We start from the raw sequence: 19352 nt of genomic DNA on the forward strand, positions 1-19352 counted from the left end.
ACATTTAACCCCGACAACTCCAGAAAGCCATGTACATTTCCTCCTAAATGACTTCAAAGTTAGACAACATATTGTTCTACAACTGTATGACAATTCCACAAACATTTCCTTGACTTGTTCCTGCTTCACTGAAGCTACATTAGTCAAATACGCTCTCGCCAAACGTGCCATCTTCCCTTGATTGTTCAATGGAATGTAGCATACTTTTGTCTTGTCAAGGTTGATGATTCATCAGTCTTTGGTGTGACAAGAATAGAAGTAGAGGAAGCAGAAGTGCTGCATAAAACTAATTTGAGAGATAAAAAGGTATGTAGGGTTTACGTGGCTACACGATATTAATAGAGAATTTCAATAAACAAGGTTATGATTAAGAATATAGTTAAGTTATGTGTTTGTAGTGTAAAGTGTCAGTCTCAGCGGGTCTGGATGGACTCGGACTGAACATGAAGCCGGGTCTTGGTGGCCAGGGCAGCCTTGCGGGTCATGGTGGTGCATCGGGTCAGGATCTCCTCGGTCTTGGGTCGTGGCGGCATCTTGGGGGCCTTGTCGCTGCTTTCGGACATGAACGATCCAGAGCTGTCGGAGGTACTGGCGGGGCTGCGGCGGCCTGTGGGGCTGGAATTACTGCTGCTGTGCCCGCTGTCGCTGACGTGCGTGGTTGAGGGACTCCGGCGCTGCACTTCATCTTTCAAGCTCGCGGAAGACTCGCTGTCTGAGGAGAAGCCGGAGAGGCTGGAATCCTCACTGGCGTTGCTGCTGCTTCGCCGGCGGCCGTCTGAGGTCGAAGGATCCCTCGCCGGCTGCTTCTGAGACCAGGACTCAGAGAGGACGTCCAGGGACTGGGCCTTGTGGAGCCTGCTGGGCAGGATGGATGCACCTCTGGATGGACCTGCAGCATTCATATCTGGATTGCTTTCCTGGTTCACGCCCTGAGGCTCCCGGCTGGTTGTCAGGTTTAGGGAGGAGCTGTGCAGCTTCCTCTGCAGGCTGAAAACACCTGCTCGTGGGTTGTTGTACGGCTGCAGATACATGGAGGGGATGTAACCGGCCTTGCCATTGAATCTGGTGAGAGAATTACAAGGGGGAAAAAATTATTTCAAACTGTAGATCATAATTCATGGTTTGTAAAGAACATGGGAAGTCATTTGATATAGGTATTTTCCCTCAGCTCTTATTTCAGTTCAGTTCAGTTCCTGAATCTCTATACAGACAATGGAATGTTTGTGATGTAAAGACAGACAAGATGAGCTAGATACCTGATAAACCACCAGCCGTCGTCAGACTTCCTCAGGACCTCCACCACAGCGCCGATGGCCACAGACACCTCATCATCTTTCTTAGTGGAGTAGGTCTTCACGGCACAATAGAGGGCACCTAGAGGCCACAAACAACAACACATTCTTGAGTTACTCTTACTTGAATACATTTCCAAGACAAATATTTTTACTTTTACTCGAGTTAATTTCTAGGAAGGCTGAAAAGTACTCGTTACTTTCAGGTCTGCTCTTTTTTTTCTTTCTTTTTCTTTTTTTCTAAAATCCTATTGGACACAAGCTGTGTTTGTCAAAGAAGGAAACGCTAACCCCTAAAAGCAGCACATCAATGCAGGTGGTTTCAAAGAGTTAATTCTCAGAAACAAGAGTTAAAAGCTCCTTAAATTCATTTAGAAAAAAATATAGTAATTCATTGATGTGAAAAATACTCTTACTCTTACTTTTACTTAAAGTAAATTCAAAAGCAAGTACTTTTTAACATGTCGACTGAGCTACTTTTACAGAGTACTCTGTCCACCTCTGGTTGCGTGTAATAAACTGAACTTAGATGAGTGAATCTCTCACCTGCTGTCTGGAATCCAGCATCATCACCGTCTTCTTCCTCCAGTAACTCCAGATAGGGAGCAGGAAACCAAGCCAGGTGCTTTTCCTCATTCTCCACCAGCCACCAACCTGCAGAAAGAAAACAATGGTGATTGGAGTGATATAGCTCAAAGTTTATAACGGGGAAGATGAACGTTTTATTTCTGGTTGTATTTTCGAGGATGTAAAAACACTGACCTGCAGGGTCTTTGATCAGAACATCCAGCTTCTCGTCCAGAGCAACCTTGAATGGACGGTTCTTGGTGTCCTTGGTCTCGTACGGGGCCACGCAGCGGTAAGTCTGGGTGACAAACGGGTGGGTGATGCTGCCGCCGTGAGTACCACCCCCTCCTCCACCGCCTGATCCTTCACGCATGTCCTCGGACAGCATGATCATGACGCTGTGTGAGAGAGGACAGAGGTTATGAAATATGAGAACAGCCAGGACTCTCCTGATTTGTGCCACTGCTTTCCCCCATTTGAACTAAAACACCTACCTGTTCCTGGTGAAGTCTGGCTGCAGGTCCTGGTCTTTGGGAGTGAAGAAGCGTGTGACCTCTGAGCTCTGAGTCACTTTCTGGTCGCACTTCAGCAGCTCACCGCAGTAGCTCTCCAGAAACTTCATGCGTTTGACGGATTTCTTGGATCCATTCTGCTGGAGGTTGGCCTTCATGGCCTTCCCTGGAAAAGAGAAAAGAAATATTCCAAAGTGACTAAACCAGCTTTGAAACAACATTTATTTTTGTTTGTTTTTCATGAATTATGGCCTAAATGTGTGCATATTTTAAACTGAAGAAATATTAATTCAGATTTATGGAATGCTATGATGAATAACTTCTAATCAATTTGATGTAATAAATTAAATAAACCAAAAATAATCTTACCTCTGAATTTGGGGATCAGTCTGTCGTTTTTCTTCAGAGGGTTGAAGTGAGGGAAGCTCTTTTTCAGCTGCCTCTGTTTGAAAAATAAGAATATATTCTCAGTGAGCTTAGGACTTCCATTACCAAACCTGTTCATCACAAATCTATTTGATGATGTCGATTTGACTTACATGAAATTTCTTGAAATCCCCAAAGGACCTGTAGATAATCACTTCCGTTTCATCAGACCACAATACAGAGGTCATGAACACCTGTAAAAAATAAATAAATAAATGAATAAATGTAAAAAAAAAAAATAATAAATAAAAATCAATGTGTGATACAAATAATCAAATAATCAACCGACATAAAAGAAGCGTGTCTCATCCGTGGCCGTAACTTACCTTGAGTTTAGGTGAGTCCCTGTGGACCGATCCGATGATGCGGGCACTGATAACAAAGCGCTCTCCACTGGCCATCGTGTGCCTCTTTGTGTCAAAGCTCGCAGGAAGATTTGAGAGATTGGCCTTCAGTCGTCTGTCTGTCTGCCTGGTTTGGCTGTGACTGGAGCAGGAGTCGGCCGCAATATATATGGTTCAGAGGGCGGGGAGAGGGAGGCGGCTCCAGAGCACCTGGATGAAGAGAGAGATGCAAAGCTCCGAGGGGCGTGGCCTGCACGGAACGCGCTTAGCGGTGATGTTTTCCCTCCACCTAACCCTAACCTTTACAGAGGAAGAATGTTATGACTGGGAAAAAAGAAAAAAAAATAACTAGGGTGGGTTATCTGTAGGCTATAGGTTATCTGCAGGCTATATTTGTATCTGGAAAGGATCTGGTCTAAGACAAAAAGCAAAGGAAAACTAAGTAAAGTTTCACCCTTCAGCACACTATGCACAATTTTTGCACTATTATCAATCACCCCAGTCATCTGATAGGTCACAGGTTAACTCTTAGCTTATTATAAACAACAGTGTCTGTGCTGCCTCTGTAATCTCTCCTCAGTCTGTCTCTTTGTTCATTTAGCTGCTGTGGTATGACCCAAAATTCTTTTGTCGTTGAAAGTTGTTTAGGCTATACTTCAGTTTCTGTCTGCAGGGCCAAATTTGCATAAATTTCTTTTACTCACTCATTTTCAATTGAATGCCTATGCATAAACAACACAACGCTGTAATTTAAAGTGGTTGATAACAGCTTGTAACAATTTCTACCATCCTTGATGGTGAATATGCTTTTTGTTTTCTATGTTTCCTCAGCATCAGTTATTTGCACACAAACCTGTTTTTATCCTCTCAAGAATTATTTCTTTATCAGCTTCTACATTCCTATTTTCCTTGAGCACTTCCTGGCATTTCTTCCTCAGCGCTCGCAGCTAAAACATATTTGCACGTGCAATCACTTCACACCTGTCATCTGGCAGCAATATGCCTTATCAGCTCTCTGTGCGTCTGTCTGTGTGCTGATGTCTACTGAATATTTAGGGGTGTGCATGTGTGTGTTTGGGGTGAGCAGGTGTTTCTTCAAAGTGAGGACTGCATGAGAGGGCCAGAGTCAGACCGGGTTATCCCAACTAATCATCTGATGGCTGGGGCAAGAGTCCTTGTGTGAAGCGCTGCCAGGACTTTATGGACACAAACACACCCAGTGTTACGGTGTAAAAGGTCAGGACTGTCCAGTTGTCTGTGTGACCTGGGAGAATGTCAGCACCTGAGTGTAAAGCCACATGAGGTTTTTCCCACTAAAACCATGACTCTGGGCAAACATTCTGCACGTGCATTAAAACGTAGTGTAAAACGTCAGTGCAACGTGTTGCATGCCACTGTGGCATGAGAATAATGTCAGCAGCGGTCTGACAGGTACTTGCGTCCATCAGACCACATTAATATCTAATCATCTGTGCTCTCGTATTAACGTCATTGTGGGTGCAAGCCGCCAGATCTCTTTTTAAGCTGTATCTTATCACAGTTTTCCCACGTAGAAACCTGACTTTCAAATCTCTGACACATAGACCGCATTTCAGTTTCTTTTATGTTTCAATAGGTAAAAATAATTTCATATAAAAATAAGAATCAGCACTTTAAGAGATTAGTGAATGTACAGTAGTAGAACATTTTTGGTAAAATACACATTTTTGCAAAACATAAAACTGCTCAAAAAAAGACACAGAAGGGGAAAGAAAACACGTTTATTAGAGAGCTTGTAACCTTTGGACAAACCAAACTACCAGTCTCAGCCTATTCCCGCTCCATATTTTAACAGTTTACTGAATGTGGTATCAGTTTTCCCATCTACTGTAACTTACTCACATACACACACACCCATTTACGCACAGAGCAGTAAACCAATTGTTATCAATAAGTAAAATAATAAATTCATAAAATGCGGAATGGGAGGAGGTGTTGTGAGGTGTGTAAAACCTTGATTAAAAACAAACAAAAAACCCCCCATGAAATATAGATAGGACATAACACTAAATCACCATATGTATACATAAAAAATAATGCATTAAATAAAATAAAAATGTAATTTACACTTTAAAAAGTTGTACAAAACAAAGTAGGTCTTGAGTTGGCTTCTGAAATTCTCGACCTTCCCTGCCCTCAGGTCTTTAGGGATGCCGGTCTTGTGAACATAGTAATAAAAGGAAGTCAAACAAATAAAAGAAGCTATACCATAGGTTTCCATTCTGATTTAGGGTATAATTACAAGGCTGCAACCATCTTTAGGGTTAATACGTTAAAGCAAATATGATAAATAGGACCAAGAACAAAGAAATAGATCTTAGAGTTCTGAAGCAAACAAACTTTAAAACTGGTCGTGGTCAGCACATGTATGACTGAGCAATTCTAGGTCAAATATGGGGCTTATTCTTGTTCGGCAGATTATTATAATAGTTAGTGCATCAGGTTCTAAAAAGTTGTGTGTGCATTTCACATGCAGACTGAGTCTTCAGACTTGTCCTGGCTGAGCTGTAGACACTTCACTGCCATCTGTAATTTGATGTATAACATGTAAGGGAAGTACGTGGCCCTGTGTCATCAGAAAATACAGCAGTATGCTTTGAGTCATCAGCATAGCTATATGGAACTTGTTGCAACGCCCTTAGATGACATTTCCTTGTGGCAGTATGTAAAAGTTCAAATGTATAGGACCACAAATAACCTTTTGGACACTGCACGGCATGCTTATATCCGCATTGACAAAAAAACTCTATTAACTAAGATAAAAATGGAGAGATCATTTCAACAGCTGGAGGAAACATCCATCCACCAATCCATCCATCCTCAACTGCTTATCTGCGGTCGGGTCGCAGGGACAGCAGATCCACCAGATCCACCAGTTAGCCACAGACTTCACTCCCAGCTGGATGTGCGAGTGAGGCGCCCTGGAGGCAGATGCCCGAACCACCTCAACTGGCTGCTCTCCACGCAAAGGAACACTGAACTTTTAACCTTATCTTAGGGAGAAAACTTATTTTGGCCACAATTCAGTTCAGTTCAATTCAATTCAACTGAACAATAGAAGAAATGTGAGTGCTGCCCTGGGTGAGAGTGAATGAACCGCTCAGGTGCTCTTCAAGGACACAGGATGAAAAAAGCTGAAGATATAAAACACACAGCAAGGAGACTGTTCTGGTGCAAGTAAGTGGTAAAAAGTAAAAGGCAGTCCGATACTGATGGGTCCGAGGCACTCAAACTACACTGCCCTAGGCTGCACAAGCCACTTGAGTTTAAAAGCTGAGTTTTTGCATTGACAGACACCATTACATTGTTGCAGAAAGTCAGTTTACTCAGTGCCTCGGACCCATCAGTACTGGACTGCCTTTTACTTTTTACCACTTACTTGCACCAGGACAGTCTCCTTGCTGTGTGTTTTGTATCTTCAATTCAATTCAACTTAATTTATAAAGCGCACTTCACGCATAAGGCAGACTCAATGTGCTTCACAACAGGTAGTTACAGTAAAAACAGTCAATTAGAAATCAATCAGAGAGTGCAAGTAAACAACGTATGTATGCCATGTTCACCACATACACACTTGAACTCACACATGCACACATGCATACACACAGTTCAACAGAACGCTGTCGAAAAAAGATTTTTAAAAAAGGTTTTTAATCTGGCAACTGATGTGGCATGTCTAACTGTGTCAGGCAAGGTGTTCATACATCATTTGGATCTGGTGTGAGGGATGAATAAGCTGCCACTGCCTGTTGACCGAAGTGTTGTTGCTGAAGTGTATAAGTGATGAGCATCAGTGACGTACTGAGGTGCAAGGCCATGTGGTGCTTTGTAAACCAGGAGCAGTATTTTGAAAGTGATTCTTGTTCTAACACTCAAGTAGAAATGATACCTTGGAATTTAACATTTATGTATTTGACCTGAAGTTATTGACATTACTATCATGACTAATTATCTCTAGTGCTGCAAAAAACAAGACAAAACAAAAACAGAAAAATTGTGACCTTCTGTAAAATCATTTAATTCATTAAACTCAAGAGGTTCTATTCAATTTTTTTCTGTAGTCCTCTGAGGTATCTAAAATGTTACTCTTCAGAAAAGGGTTTACTATACTGGTTTTATAAACAAGGAAGAAAGAATTATTGCACTGAAATGTCTAATTGCTTTGTTGTAAAGAGTCATAAATGTGTCATTGGCCCCATTTCCTTGAGGGATGGATTAGTAGATTAAGGATTATGTGTTTATATTATATTCTTCTTCAGATTTAGAGTAATGCGGTCAGTGACCTGATATTTAATATGTTGTATCTGATGAAGAAAAGTCTTAAAGAGCCGGCTACCATCCTGTTGTATAGTTACTGAGACCCCAAAATAAATAGATAGAATAGAAAGAAACAAAACAAGATATCAAAAGAATACTCAATTACTTTGTTTCTTTTCACCTGCCCTGATCTTGAAATTCTGTAATGTTTCCTCAGAACAATGAACACTTGATTAACTGATGTTGAAACACAGAGATTTTCTCTATTGCTCAATGTACAATCTATAATCAGTTTAGTTTCACTTGGAATCAAGCAACAAAAACATTTACCCAAATGACAGATTTACTACATTGACTGTTTAGAAATCCTCCGCCTTCTCTGACAACTCTCCATTGTAAGTTGTTGGTGAACATTCCTCCGAGCATCAACACTGAGGACTCGTGGAGATCACTTGTAGGTTAATAATATGATCTTTGTAAGCCAGTGTAAGCATCAGTTCATTATTTAGCTATGCAAAGGATCTGATACCTAAGATTAATGGCTCCTGCTGTCAAAAAGACAGTGCCTGTCTGTGTGGGGGGAGAAAAAAAAAAAAAGATCAGGATTTTCCACATAGCACCACACATCATTTTGTTTGATTTGGACTGGCCTCACAATCACCTCTTTGTGTAGCCTGCCTTGAAACTGACAATGGAAATATCAGAGAAATTGTCCAGGTGCATGGCTCATACAGCAGCTATCCCTCTGTACGTGTTACCATAGCAATATTTGTCACACATTATTTTGAACACATGACGTTTATTATCATCTATACGTGAAAAGAACAAGGAAGAAAGATGTGTTTCCTGTCACTTTTTGATTTCGGGGACGGTGGGGGTCACATGAGCACATATTTAATTGGCTTCATTTCTTTTATGAGAGTAAAACAGCAGCGAGTAAGAGAGCAAAGATGTGAGGAGGAAAGCAATGACCTCAACTCAGGTGAGGACGTGACATGAGACACTTTTTTTTTTTTTTTATGGCCGGCAGCACAGCCCCAGGACAAACACTACCAAATTCCTCTGGATTGCAAGAATAGGTGTAAAGCGGCTCATAGTAACTGCTGAGACATCAAGCTCATGTTTGATATATACATGGAACCCTGAGACATTTCTTCTGCAGACACTGGTGGTTTTGCGCTGTTGGAGATAGATTTGTTAGAAGCTGTAAACTTAAAAAAAATAAAAAAAAATAAAAAAAAATCAAATCCAGATTCCATTCTGGAAATCATATTATCATTTGTTCTGTGGTAAAATAACCAAAAACATGAATACCAAAAACAAAACCAGTTTGATTATCTTTCAATGAAAATGCTGATTAGATTAGATGAGTGTGATTTAGATCTGATGTCATACTGATTTCATACGGATACTGTTTCCAGCACGTGCAATAAAGATTGCATTGGTAGGAAGCTGCAGATGTGAAATTCAGCCCATGCTTTGGCACGTCGTCCCTGAAGACGTCGCCAAATGTTTGTCCAGGCTTAATCATGCACAAAGGAAGGTGGAGTCAGTGGATAAGGGCTTCTGGGAAGTTCCTAGATGTTTGCAGTTGCAAGTAGACGGAAGTCAAGCAAGAGTAAAGAAACCAGATTGTAATTTTTACACCAGTGCCGGGAATCACTGCTTGTCAACCAAATATGCGCTCGCACGTGGAGCAGGTCAAAGGGATTTGCTCTGTGAAGCCTGAGTCACATGATTACAATAGATGCTGTTGTACTCGTGATCCTTGACAATGCCTTGACTTGCCTTTTCAACTTTAAGCCTGTTAAACATACTTATAATTTTTTCTTATCTAAACAAATTGCCATGACAGCCGCAACAATGACCTACCTAATACAATAAATTACAACTTTGATTTTTTTTTTTCTAAATGCCTCTCACAAAAAAAAAATACAAAAAAAACTTCTACCTGCAGTGGGGTCAGTTTTGACCTGGTTGTAATTATGAGTTTTTTATACAGATAAATGCACACATCATTATAAATATCGAGTTTATATTTGAATGTTTTTATTGGATTTTACTTTACACACACAGCTGCACATACAGCATAAGAACGTCTAGAAACTCAGGAACATCTAGAAACGCCAATGTTTCACACACACATACACACACTCCATAAAATCCATAAAAAATTATAATAATGAAAATAAACAAAATTAAATTGACAAAAATATTAGCTTTAATGACAATAAACGAAATAAACAGACATACCGACAAAGAAGAGCAAAAATAGCTGCAGAGACAATGCAAATCATCTACACAAAACCGACAAATAGATGAAAAAAAAAAATCAATAATACATTTAAATAAATAAATACAAATTAAAAAATAAATTCATAAATATCGAGTTTTACAACAAAATAAAAAATAATATTCTCATGATGAAAATCTGGTGATATTATATGTATAATATGTGTAATCATTTTAATTAATTTATTATTTATGTCAGGTCATAAATCAGTGTGTGGTCATGCAGCAAATCTGATTCCATGTAGACCCAACCACTCTCTCTTTCTTTCTCTCTCTCTCTCACTCACACACACACACACACACACACACACACACACACACACACACACACACACACACACACACACACACACACACACACACACACACACACACACACACTGCAGACATAATTTCAAAGCCATAAATCAGCCCTTGTGTTATTAACACTTCCTGCACATGCACAATGGGACGCAGTATCACGTGCCAAAAGATATTGTGTTTTGTATAGAGAAGACATTTAAATAACTCTCAGTTTCCTGTAATGGAAACTGACCTATTGCTCCTTTTGATAGGAGGTTTTCATTAATTCAATTACAGTAAAACTCTCTGACTCCCGAGTAGGTCCATGAAAAACAAAAATATTCTACATAAAATACAAAACATAAATAATACCATTACAACTATAAAGTAATGGTGGATCATGATATGATGTTAAAACTCTATCACTAGTTCCTCCTCAGCCTGGACACACATCTAGAGCAGCTTTCTCTTGGATTGGTTAACAATACTATTCTTATACCCATTTGGTTGACATGTAAAACTATACACTGAGAAGTTGAACAGTATTTCCTGCAGCTGTATTCTCATTGTATCATTGCTGGCCACATTTAGCCTCTACAGACTGCAGTTGACCATGTGATGGTTGTTTATGATCACAACTGATCTTCAAAACCAATCACCCAATCAATTTTCTTAATCTTCTTTGATGAAATCTATCTTGGTCCTGAGGTCTTTTTTTTTTTTTTTTGCAGATGACCTCACAACCAACTCGTCCTTTGGGATAATCAGCTGGTGTTTTAGCTTCCAGCTCTGGAGAGAATTTGGTAACCAACACCCTCACTAATTTGATCTTGACAGTGTGGATGATGCTCACAGCTCCGGTGCCAACAATCAGCGCAGTGCCAGGTCGCTTTGTCCTTCCAGTAATGTCTGCAGGATGTAATTTTGGTCCAAATACAATGTTCAACGAACCCTGATGGCCTCGATTTCTCACTACCTCATTCCACCCATGGGAGCACGTTTTTGGCTCATCCATCTGTTGGTTCGTGACACAGCACGTTACCTGGTGAAGCTGCTGACACTGATACTAATCTCATTTAGGCAAAGGCGGAAAAATCTCAGGTCATACTGAGATATGAGTATGGGACACATTTTCTGGTCATTGATTCATTAATAGTGGCAGCTGGTGCTAATCTGTTTTAGGCCTTTGTATTTCCTGCCGCCAACTCAGTTTTGATTATTCCTAGGAACAACCTGCATTGCTCCACAGCTCTACTAGACTTAAAAAAGATAAGAAAAGGGCAGATGATCAAAGATTGAGAGAAGATTAACGATATGGTCTGACATTGCTCATCCATCTGTTGGTTCATTGCATTGCAGACTAACCCTGATGCCAATCTTACTTAGGCAATGGCGGAAAAATCTCAGGTTGCGCCTCGGTGGGTGGGTGGGTGGGGTGTGTGTGTGTGTGTGTGTGTGTGTGTGTGTGTGTCATAAGTCATAAATCAGTATGATCTGAGTTTTTTCCTGGTGGGAAGATTATGTTTAATCTTCTCTACATCTTTGATCATCATATTTTTGGGTCAAACAGGGCCAGCCCTAGACTTTTAGGGACCCCAAACAAGATTTTGTTTGTGGCCCCCAAAACACTCCAAACTCAAACATCAAGTCACACACTGTTTACAACTGAATGAATAGACACGCACACACACACGTTTATGTGTTGAATGAATTGAAGTGAACCCTGGTAGGGAACCTTTCTTTCCCACCCCCCTCCAGCAGTTGAGGTCCTAAACAACCACATACAGTGTTTATGCCAGCACCAGCAGCCGGCAAAGACACATTTTCTATAATCACTTCACTTGAATCACAATCAGACGATCAAAGATGGAGAGAAGATTAATGATATGGTCTGCCCCAGCTCATCCGAGTTGGTTCATCATGACATGTCACCTTAAGGAAGCTGATACAGATATCAATGTCACTTAGGCAATGGCAGAAAAAACTCAGGTCATATTGACCTATACAGGACACATTTTCTGATCTGATCATACTGTAGGCCTTTGTGTTTCCTGCCGCCAACTCAGTTTTGATTATTCCCAGGAACAACCTGCATTGCTCCACTAGACTTAAAAAAAAAAAAAAATTCAGATGATCAAAGATGGTGAGAAGATTAATCATCCGGTCTGCCACAGCGCATCCATCTGTTGGTTCGTTAAGGAAGCTGACACTGATGCCGATCTCACTTAGGCAATGTTGGAAAAAACTAGGGTCACACTGACTTATGGGTCAAAGGCACATCACATTTTCTGATCATTGAGTCATGGCTGCTGGTGCTAATCTGTACCAAAGTGTTTGCAGAGTACGCCTTTCTGTTTAACTGCGGCCAACTCAGTTTTTTATTATTCCCAGGAACAACGTGCATTTCTCTGCTCCACCAAATTTAAAAAAGATAAGAAAAGGCCAAAGATGGAGAGAAAATTAACAATATAGTCTGCCACCCTCAGGCCAGACTGGGGGTGGCAGACCACATTGTTAAGGTTTGGTTGGACTGTAGAGGAATGCATGTGTTTCTGGGAATAATTAAAAACTGAGTTGGCAGCATTACAAACACTTTGCATCACTTAGCGGTGCAGATTGGCACCATCATTTAATGAACATAAATTGTGTCTTTGACCCATGTCTAAATGAAGAGTTAATTTGCAAAAGCAGATAAGTGCCATTTTGAAAAAAATGAGCTAAGGCTTTGTAATTATTCTTTGCATAGTTTTGTTTCCAATAAAACTTTATTTTTTTGAGATATGTCTGTTTTTTTACATCTCAAAGTCACTCAACTTTGGTTTGACTGATATCACCTTATGTAAAAAAAAAAAAAAAAAAAATGAAGATTCTAGAATTAAAAAAAAAAAGGAGTTATCTGCTTTTGCAAATGAACTCTTCAAATATAACCTGCAGTTTGATCCACGTCTAAATACCTGCGTATATTCCCCAATTGCCAAAGTTAAATTAGTATCAAGGTCAGGTATTTGTGTCAGCTATTACTTGACAGTGTGATTGCCAAAAAAAATTTTTTTGTTCCCCATGACGGAGCAACATTTTCCTTTCTCATCACTGAAAACGTGTCAGTCAGTCAGTCACTCATATGTCACATGAAACTCCACAACCAACAGTGATGCAATTACAGAAAGGTGTTCACTTGTAACTGATCTGGATTCCATCCTTTAGGCATGCAGGTAGACAAGCATACAAAGCGCAGGACTACTGTACATGGACACTTTTAAAATCTTGGCACACACATGTGTAAGTAACTGACGCCTCAAGACAAATATTCTTTCTGCAAAGCTCTTGGAGCGCATAATCTCCACAGCTATTCCACATGATGGCTGGAGGACGAAGTTGAACCCTAACAATGTTGTCGATGTTTTGACTTGTTCTATGGGTTCACCATGAGGCTGAAAGTTTTGGGGGGTTTTAGTGAAGTGTCTGTACAGTTCTGATTAATCCTGCAAAGTATCTCAACATCTGTCACCATGAGGCCCGACAGCTGTGTTTGTGTGTGAACTGTCTTTACAGCCATTAGATCAGTCTGAACGCTGCCCCTCCCCCAGTGACAGTGACAGATTGACCTGCTTGACATCAGCATATTAAAACTGTCATTTTCAGAATGGCAGCGTAAAGGAAAGTTTGTCATACCATCGTCATAACTCCGGCGCTCATCTGGTTTTCCAACACTTCACCTGCGTTCTCACAGCGTGGGCCGTAATTACCTCCACTGTGCTCTCTGGAAAGAAAACATGTCTGTGGCTTTCGTGCATTTCTAATGTGTGTGTAACAGGTCTCACATCCTGTTGACCATACATAGTAGAAACACTACTAGACTGTATGAAGTGTGTAGACACACCAGAGGGCAGTGCAGGGTAAGAAGTGACAGACAAGTGCAGCATTGAGCTTTCTCGTCCACAAACACCAAGTGCACCATCGAGTTGATTATTTTTGAGGAAATAATCCTCAAACATGTAAAATAAATTCTGAATACATTGTATCCAATCTCTCTGTCTTTTTCACATCAGGTTGTGTAATAATTACTGTAATGTGTGGTATAAAACAAGAACATTTACTTGGGAAACACGAGTCAGATATTGAAGACACAGTGAAGAGTTTTTGATATGTTTTTTTTTTTTCTTCAAATCCACAATCCATTCTTTACATTCACACCAGCAATCAAATCCAGACTTCTTATTCTCAAACAAACACACTTCTGATCTGTTATAATACAACTCTGATAAGCTTTTAAAAAAAGATGGCACCATCACATGGTAAGGGAACATGATCAGGGAGGAGAGTGTTTTCATAGGCATTTTTAACAAAAATACTTCTTTCGATGACGATAGATTCTTTAGGTTTTTCTTCCTTCTTCTTCTTCCATATACTATAACGATAGAATAAAATTTTGTCTCTGAAAACTGAAAGTTTTATGTTTGGAGAGTGCTATGTTGAACGTGTTGCATAGTCGAGGAGACATAAATGTAGGGATGGAGGGGAAGGGTCTTAAGTTAAAACGACACATAAGGAATAAAAAGCTCTTTGTTTAATGCAGTGTGCAGGGTTAAAAAAAAATTTGAATATTTCTATGTGATTGTTTTGGCTCCAAACCTTTAAAAACTAGTCAAATACCTTGAACCTTGAAGCTCATTCATAGGGGCATGTGAGTGTAAAATCCGGACTGTAAGCATTAGTGAGACATCGTCCGTCTTTGTGCAAATGTAACTCAACAGAACAAGATCCACAGCAATCACATGTGATAATAATCTCCCAAGCAGTTTCATGAACACGGAAGGGGAAAGATTGTTTTGTGTATCAGTCACATCACAGCTGTTAAAAGTGCCACTCTGCGTCCATCCTCTTGGCAGGCAAACAAAGAACCAGCTTAGCTTCAAAAAGAAAAAAAAAATACTGTTATTCTAGGTTACGGTCTGATTAAAGCTCCAATCCTAAAACCTGAAGAGCTCAAATCACGAACCAAAACTCTCCCAAACTCTCTTTGCGATTCACGTCTTTACAGATTGTGTTTATAAGAGCAGACTCCTCCGAGGAATCCTTGTCCAACGGTAGACAAATGTGTTTATGTAGCTCATTCCGCATCGGCTGGATGAAAGCTGAAAACATTTCTAGTTGCAAAACAAGTGGGGGAATTCCCAACTCAGCTTATAAAGTGTCTCGAGATACCGTGCCAAGCGTTTTTTTGTGTTTTTTCGTTTAAAAACCAGACGTTAAAACAAATGAAGAAAAGGGTACACAAATATGAACCACACCCAGTCTCTGCTGCTGGTTCTAATTTTACAAGCTCCGGCCAGGGAGCCGAACTGCTGTTTCTTCTTGTCTCATCCATACATACATTCATTTGTCCTGTCCTGTCCTCTCCTCTGATCAGTCAGCTGTCCCTCCACCGAATGAGAACATGCAAGAGTTTGCAAGTTGCCGAAAAAGCCAAAAAATTCTCATCCCCCGGTTGTTCTCCTTTTGCGTCTTCAGTAGCATCCACAGACCTCTGCTTTGCCTCAAGTCTTTGTCCATCAGAAAAAAAACAAAGATCCATGATGCTGGCCGGGGTCACCGGAACTCATAGATGGCTGCGCTGTGCTCGGGAACGTGGGTGAGGTTTAGTGACTGGTACCTGCAGAGTAACAGCACAGTATAGGTTAAAAAAATGAACTAATCCAATAGAAAGCATGCACATGAGTTATAGGCATTTTTGCTCATCCCTTGAGGCTTTCAGGCTGCATGACATTGCTGTCTCCATATCATAAATTCATGAGCTTCAGCCCTATTTCCTGCTTGTGACAGTGCATTTTTCTGATTAAATTAAAAGGGTTTCCAATGTTTAGTTTTTTTTATCTTAAAGATTATAATCCTTAATATTTCTAATGAAATACATATATTTTAATTTCATTTTTGCTCTGCATTTTTCAGCAATAGCCATTTTGTGTATGTGCAAGGTTTAAGGTTGCGTCGCCTTCACCCTTATGAGACATTCACTTAATCTAATGCGATTCCATCTGATCAATATCAGCCGCAGTGTTTACGGTTCACTCTCTTTACACTATATCAGAGCTGTATGGCAGGCATCCTGCTACTACTTAACACAGGGCTTTTATAGTGATGAAGCCACAGCAAGTGTGTCTATGTCAGACATCGACACATCAACAAAATAAAAACCACAACCATCACAATGAACACACACTCACCGAAGCATTTACCACTTCAATTTGATGAAAACAATAAAAAGCCATTCATTTGATTCAGAAAGTCTTAATCATTTGACTTTTTCCGCAAGTATTGTTTTCCAGTTCGTCAAAAGCCAACTGAAAATAAAAGGGTTTACGAGTGGAAGTGATGAATGTTGACATCTGAGATCCGACAGTTAATTATGCTTGAAAAAGCACGAGGAACAAGATGAATTGAGGTCTGGACTGATGCTTGTGTTCAGTCTGGCAGCAGAGCACAAAGTCGATCCTGTCAGACTGTACAGGCATGCGCTCATGAGTCCATAACAACATTCACTCTACCAGTTCTCACAATAACGCTAAATGCCACCATGATGGTAAGTATGACATAAGCAATGGCGGTTAATCATTTTCCACTTCTGAAACATGGTCTAAGATAAAAGGTATTTTGTGGTCGGGAAAAGAAACTGAGCAGACAGAGCAGGGAATTAAAATAAATGAATGGAATGAAATCAGTGGGTTTTTGTAACAATAGTTAAGCCATTATATGCACAGGGAGTTGAAAGGAAAACCAAAGAATGTCAAATAAAAAGGAAAGCGCTGAAGATGGAGTACAAGCAGGCCACTTGTTTGCCTATGAACAGGCAGAACGACCACATAAATAAGACACAACAGGCTGCGGGTGTGATTGTTCTGCTTAGTCAGTATAAAGTCTAATACACGGTCGCTCAGGAAAACCACATTCATCTACGAATCACTGGAGCAGCTCCCAGGGAACCCTGAAAAACACTGCAGAAAGCTCGGAAATTGTGTCTCTTAATGACTTTTCCCATTCAGATTTCCCCCATCTGCTCTGGGATTTGGTCCAGAAACCTTTCCTTTTTTCCCCCCTTTCCTCCCATATAACGACTACAGCTCAGCTCAGCTCACATGCAGGAACAGTAGTGATCATGTGGTGCGTTACCATTCAGAGCTCCTGTGGTAGTAGTAGCCCTCGATCGTTGCTGTGGATTTCTGGAAGCAGATGTAGTAGAATCCAGCAAAGGAAGCTCCGCTAATGTCTTTGATTGTGTGGTCTGGGACCAGAAACTGCTCCTGAGAGGACGGACAGGGAGAGAAACCGCAGCAGCTGCAGTTCAGAGGCTGTCGACTATAGCACACGCCGTATGGTCAGGCTCACTTTAGGTTAGTTTACGCTTACCTTCCACCTCATGAAAATATAGTCCGAGTTCTTCAGATCCTCATAGTCAAAATCATCTGAGTTGAATGTCTTTGCGTACTGGTAGAAGGCCTGGAACTTGCCCTTTACACAAAATTAAAATTGATGTCACAATAAAACCAGCCAACTGTTGAGTCAGTGTGTGGATGTGTAAATGATGAATTCAGTTTTCTGCCTTACCCAATGCTTGCGATCCACATCTTCATCTGCATCCCATTTCCTGGTGAGGAATGGCCGTTTCCTGCTGATGATCTCTCCAGCGAAGAACGTGGTCAGCGTTGGGTATTCCTACGGGAGTGAACGCCACAGAGAAACAAACAGGAATGTTTTGTTTTGTTATGTTTTGTTTTGTTAGCTCTGGTGCAGCCAACCTGTTACTGTTTTGTCTGTTCTTCTCTTTGTGAAAGTGAACAAATACTACATTCAATTCTAGTGTTAAAAGAGGAGACAATTTTCAATTTTCATGCTTGTACATTTCATTCAGAAATATACAAGCTTATATTCCTGGTTTATGATTTGTAAACAACTAATTTTAATTTTGTGGAATATATTTCTTCATCTTAAATTAAGTTTTTCTCTATGTCTTATAATGATCTGGTTACCTTAAAATTCCTCATTAACACCCCCTACTCCCACTCCAGCTTTAAAATACACGTTACAATTATCAGTAGACACCCAGCGTGTGTTTGCCAGCTTCTGGGGCAGCTCTAATGAGAGTGGGTCTGTTGTAGAGTTAACATGCTCTACAATGTAAACAACAGAACACAGAGTGGGGTTTGGCTGGAGCTGGACTGTACCAGTCTCTTCAAACAGCCACAATGAGCCCGTGGCCAGACGCAGCTTAAATTATGTATGTTTGTGGTTGAATGAAGAGAATTACTTCTCTCACCTCAGTCAGACCCTTTATCTTCAGGTAGCCACACAGGTATGAGTCCTCCATGGTGACATGCTTTGAAGGAAAACACACATAACAACAGATAAGGTCACTTCATAGCAGTTTCAGGTGTAATAGTTACCTCGATATTCAAATGACAGTAAGTGGGGATGCTGTAATGTGCTTTTATGAAGCTAATATTACATTGCTGTTAGTATCTTCTTACATAAAAACCATAAACATGCATGTTTATAGGAATTTTGCTACATGGTGAGGCCAAAGAAATACTGAACCTCCACAAGCAGCAATAACACTAAACGAAATGTCTCGTTGTAGTTGAACCGGGTTGTTAACTGCTGGTCGCAGGCACTGCTACACCGACAGCTAGCGAGGCGAGTTAGTCAACGACAGGCCAGGGCCCATTGATTTTCCAGCTGTCAATCACCACACCGTCCGTTTGACAGATCACCAAATAGCCATGACAGCTCGCCCCGAATAATGACATTTCCGCTTCACAACCCCACCTGCAAAACGACCTCCACGTCGTACGAGTTCCCTTTGCTCTTCTGGTGCCCCCTGAACTTGGAGCCGCTGTACAGCAACGAGGTGACAACACCGGGCTGCTGGGTGTTTATCGGTGGCGGCGGGATAAGCGAGGACGAGGATGCGAAGGCCGCAGCGGGGGAGTCGCTGAGGTATCCAGCGGGGACAGGCATGGTTCCCGCTTCGCTGGGTGGCACCGACCGCGGTCACTGGCCGTCTGAACGATGGCCGTCGTCAGCGTCCGTGAAGAGGTGGAGGAGGACTGGTGAGACCCACCAACGTCCAAATCCCCACTTATTCCCCTGTAGTTTAGTTTACCAACCACCAAGCTCCCAGAAAAGTAAGTGGACTTCGACGCGGCGACGTAGCATCAGCATCGAGCACTCTCATTGGCCACCAGAATCCACCTAGCGAAGATCTTGACTGCTCATTGGTTCAATTTCCGGAAGGCTTTGTGGGAGTTTCTGAGTGTAGTTTTTTTCTTGTTGTGTTACAGCGCTGT

General features: G+C 41.0%; 2 protein-coding genes across 2 annotated transcripts; both read right to left on the reverse strand.

Moving 5' to 3' along the window:
* Positions 1 to 413: 413 nt before the first annotated feature.
* Positions 414 to 3198, reverse strand: noxo1b (NADPH oxidase organizer 1b; the record flags this gene model as incomplete). Its single annotated transcript, XM_083993900.1, has 8 exons — positions 414 to 1062; positions 1257 to 1374; positions 1839 to 1946; positions 2055 to 2257; positions 2354 to 2537; positions 2741 to 2813; positions 2911 to 2991; positions 3124 to 3198. The coding sequence occupies 8 exons, from the start codon at positions 3196 to 3198 to the stop codon at positions 414 to 416; spliced, it is 1491 nt and encodes a 496-aa protein (XP_083850026.1).
* A 10986-nt stretch (positions 3199 to 14184) lies between these two features.
* Positions 14185 to 19185, reverse strand: LOC311002686 (glucose-induced degradation protein 4 homolog). The gene is made up of 6 exons (XM_083994118.1): positions 18832 to 19185; positions 18323 to 18382; positions 17614 to 17721; positions 17416 to 17517; positions 17179 to 17309; positions 14185 to 15664 (listed from the first exon to the last, which is right to left on the reverse strand). The coding sequence occupies exons 1-6, from the start codon at positions 19021 to 19023 to the stop codon at positions 15601 to 15603; spliced, it is 657 nt and encodes a 218-aa protein (XP_083850244.1). The 5' UTR covers positions 19024 to 19185; the 3' UTR covers positions 14185 to 15600.
* Between the last annotated feature and the right edge of the window lie 167 nt (positions 19186 to 19352).

Source organism: Trachurus trachurus, assembly GCF_905171665.1.
Source record: "Trachurus trachurus genome assembly, chromosome: 19".
Lineage (NCBI taxonomy): Eukaryota > Metazoa > Chordata > Actinopteri > Carangiformes > Carangidae > Trachurus > Trachurus trachurus.

What these genes read in the sequence shown, in the direction of transcription:
- LOC311002686 (XM_083994118.1), bottom strand. Translation starts at nt 19,023, where the DNA reads ATGCCTGTCCCCGCTGGATACCTCAGCGACTCCCCCGCTGCGGCCTTC. An exon ending in ACGTGGAGGTCGTTTTGCAG is followed by an intron (nt 18,383 to 18,831) that starts GTGGGGTTGTGA and finishes TTTCCTTCAAAG; the next exon opens with CATGTCACCATGGAGGACTC. An exon ending in ATGTGGATCGCAAGCATTGG is followed by an intron (nt 17,518 to 17,613) that starts GTAAGGCAGAAA and finishes TTTTGTGTAAAG; the next exon opens with GGCAAGTTCCAGGCCTTCTA.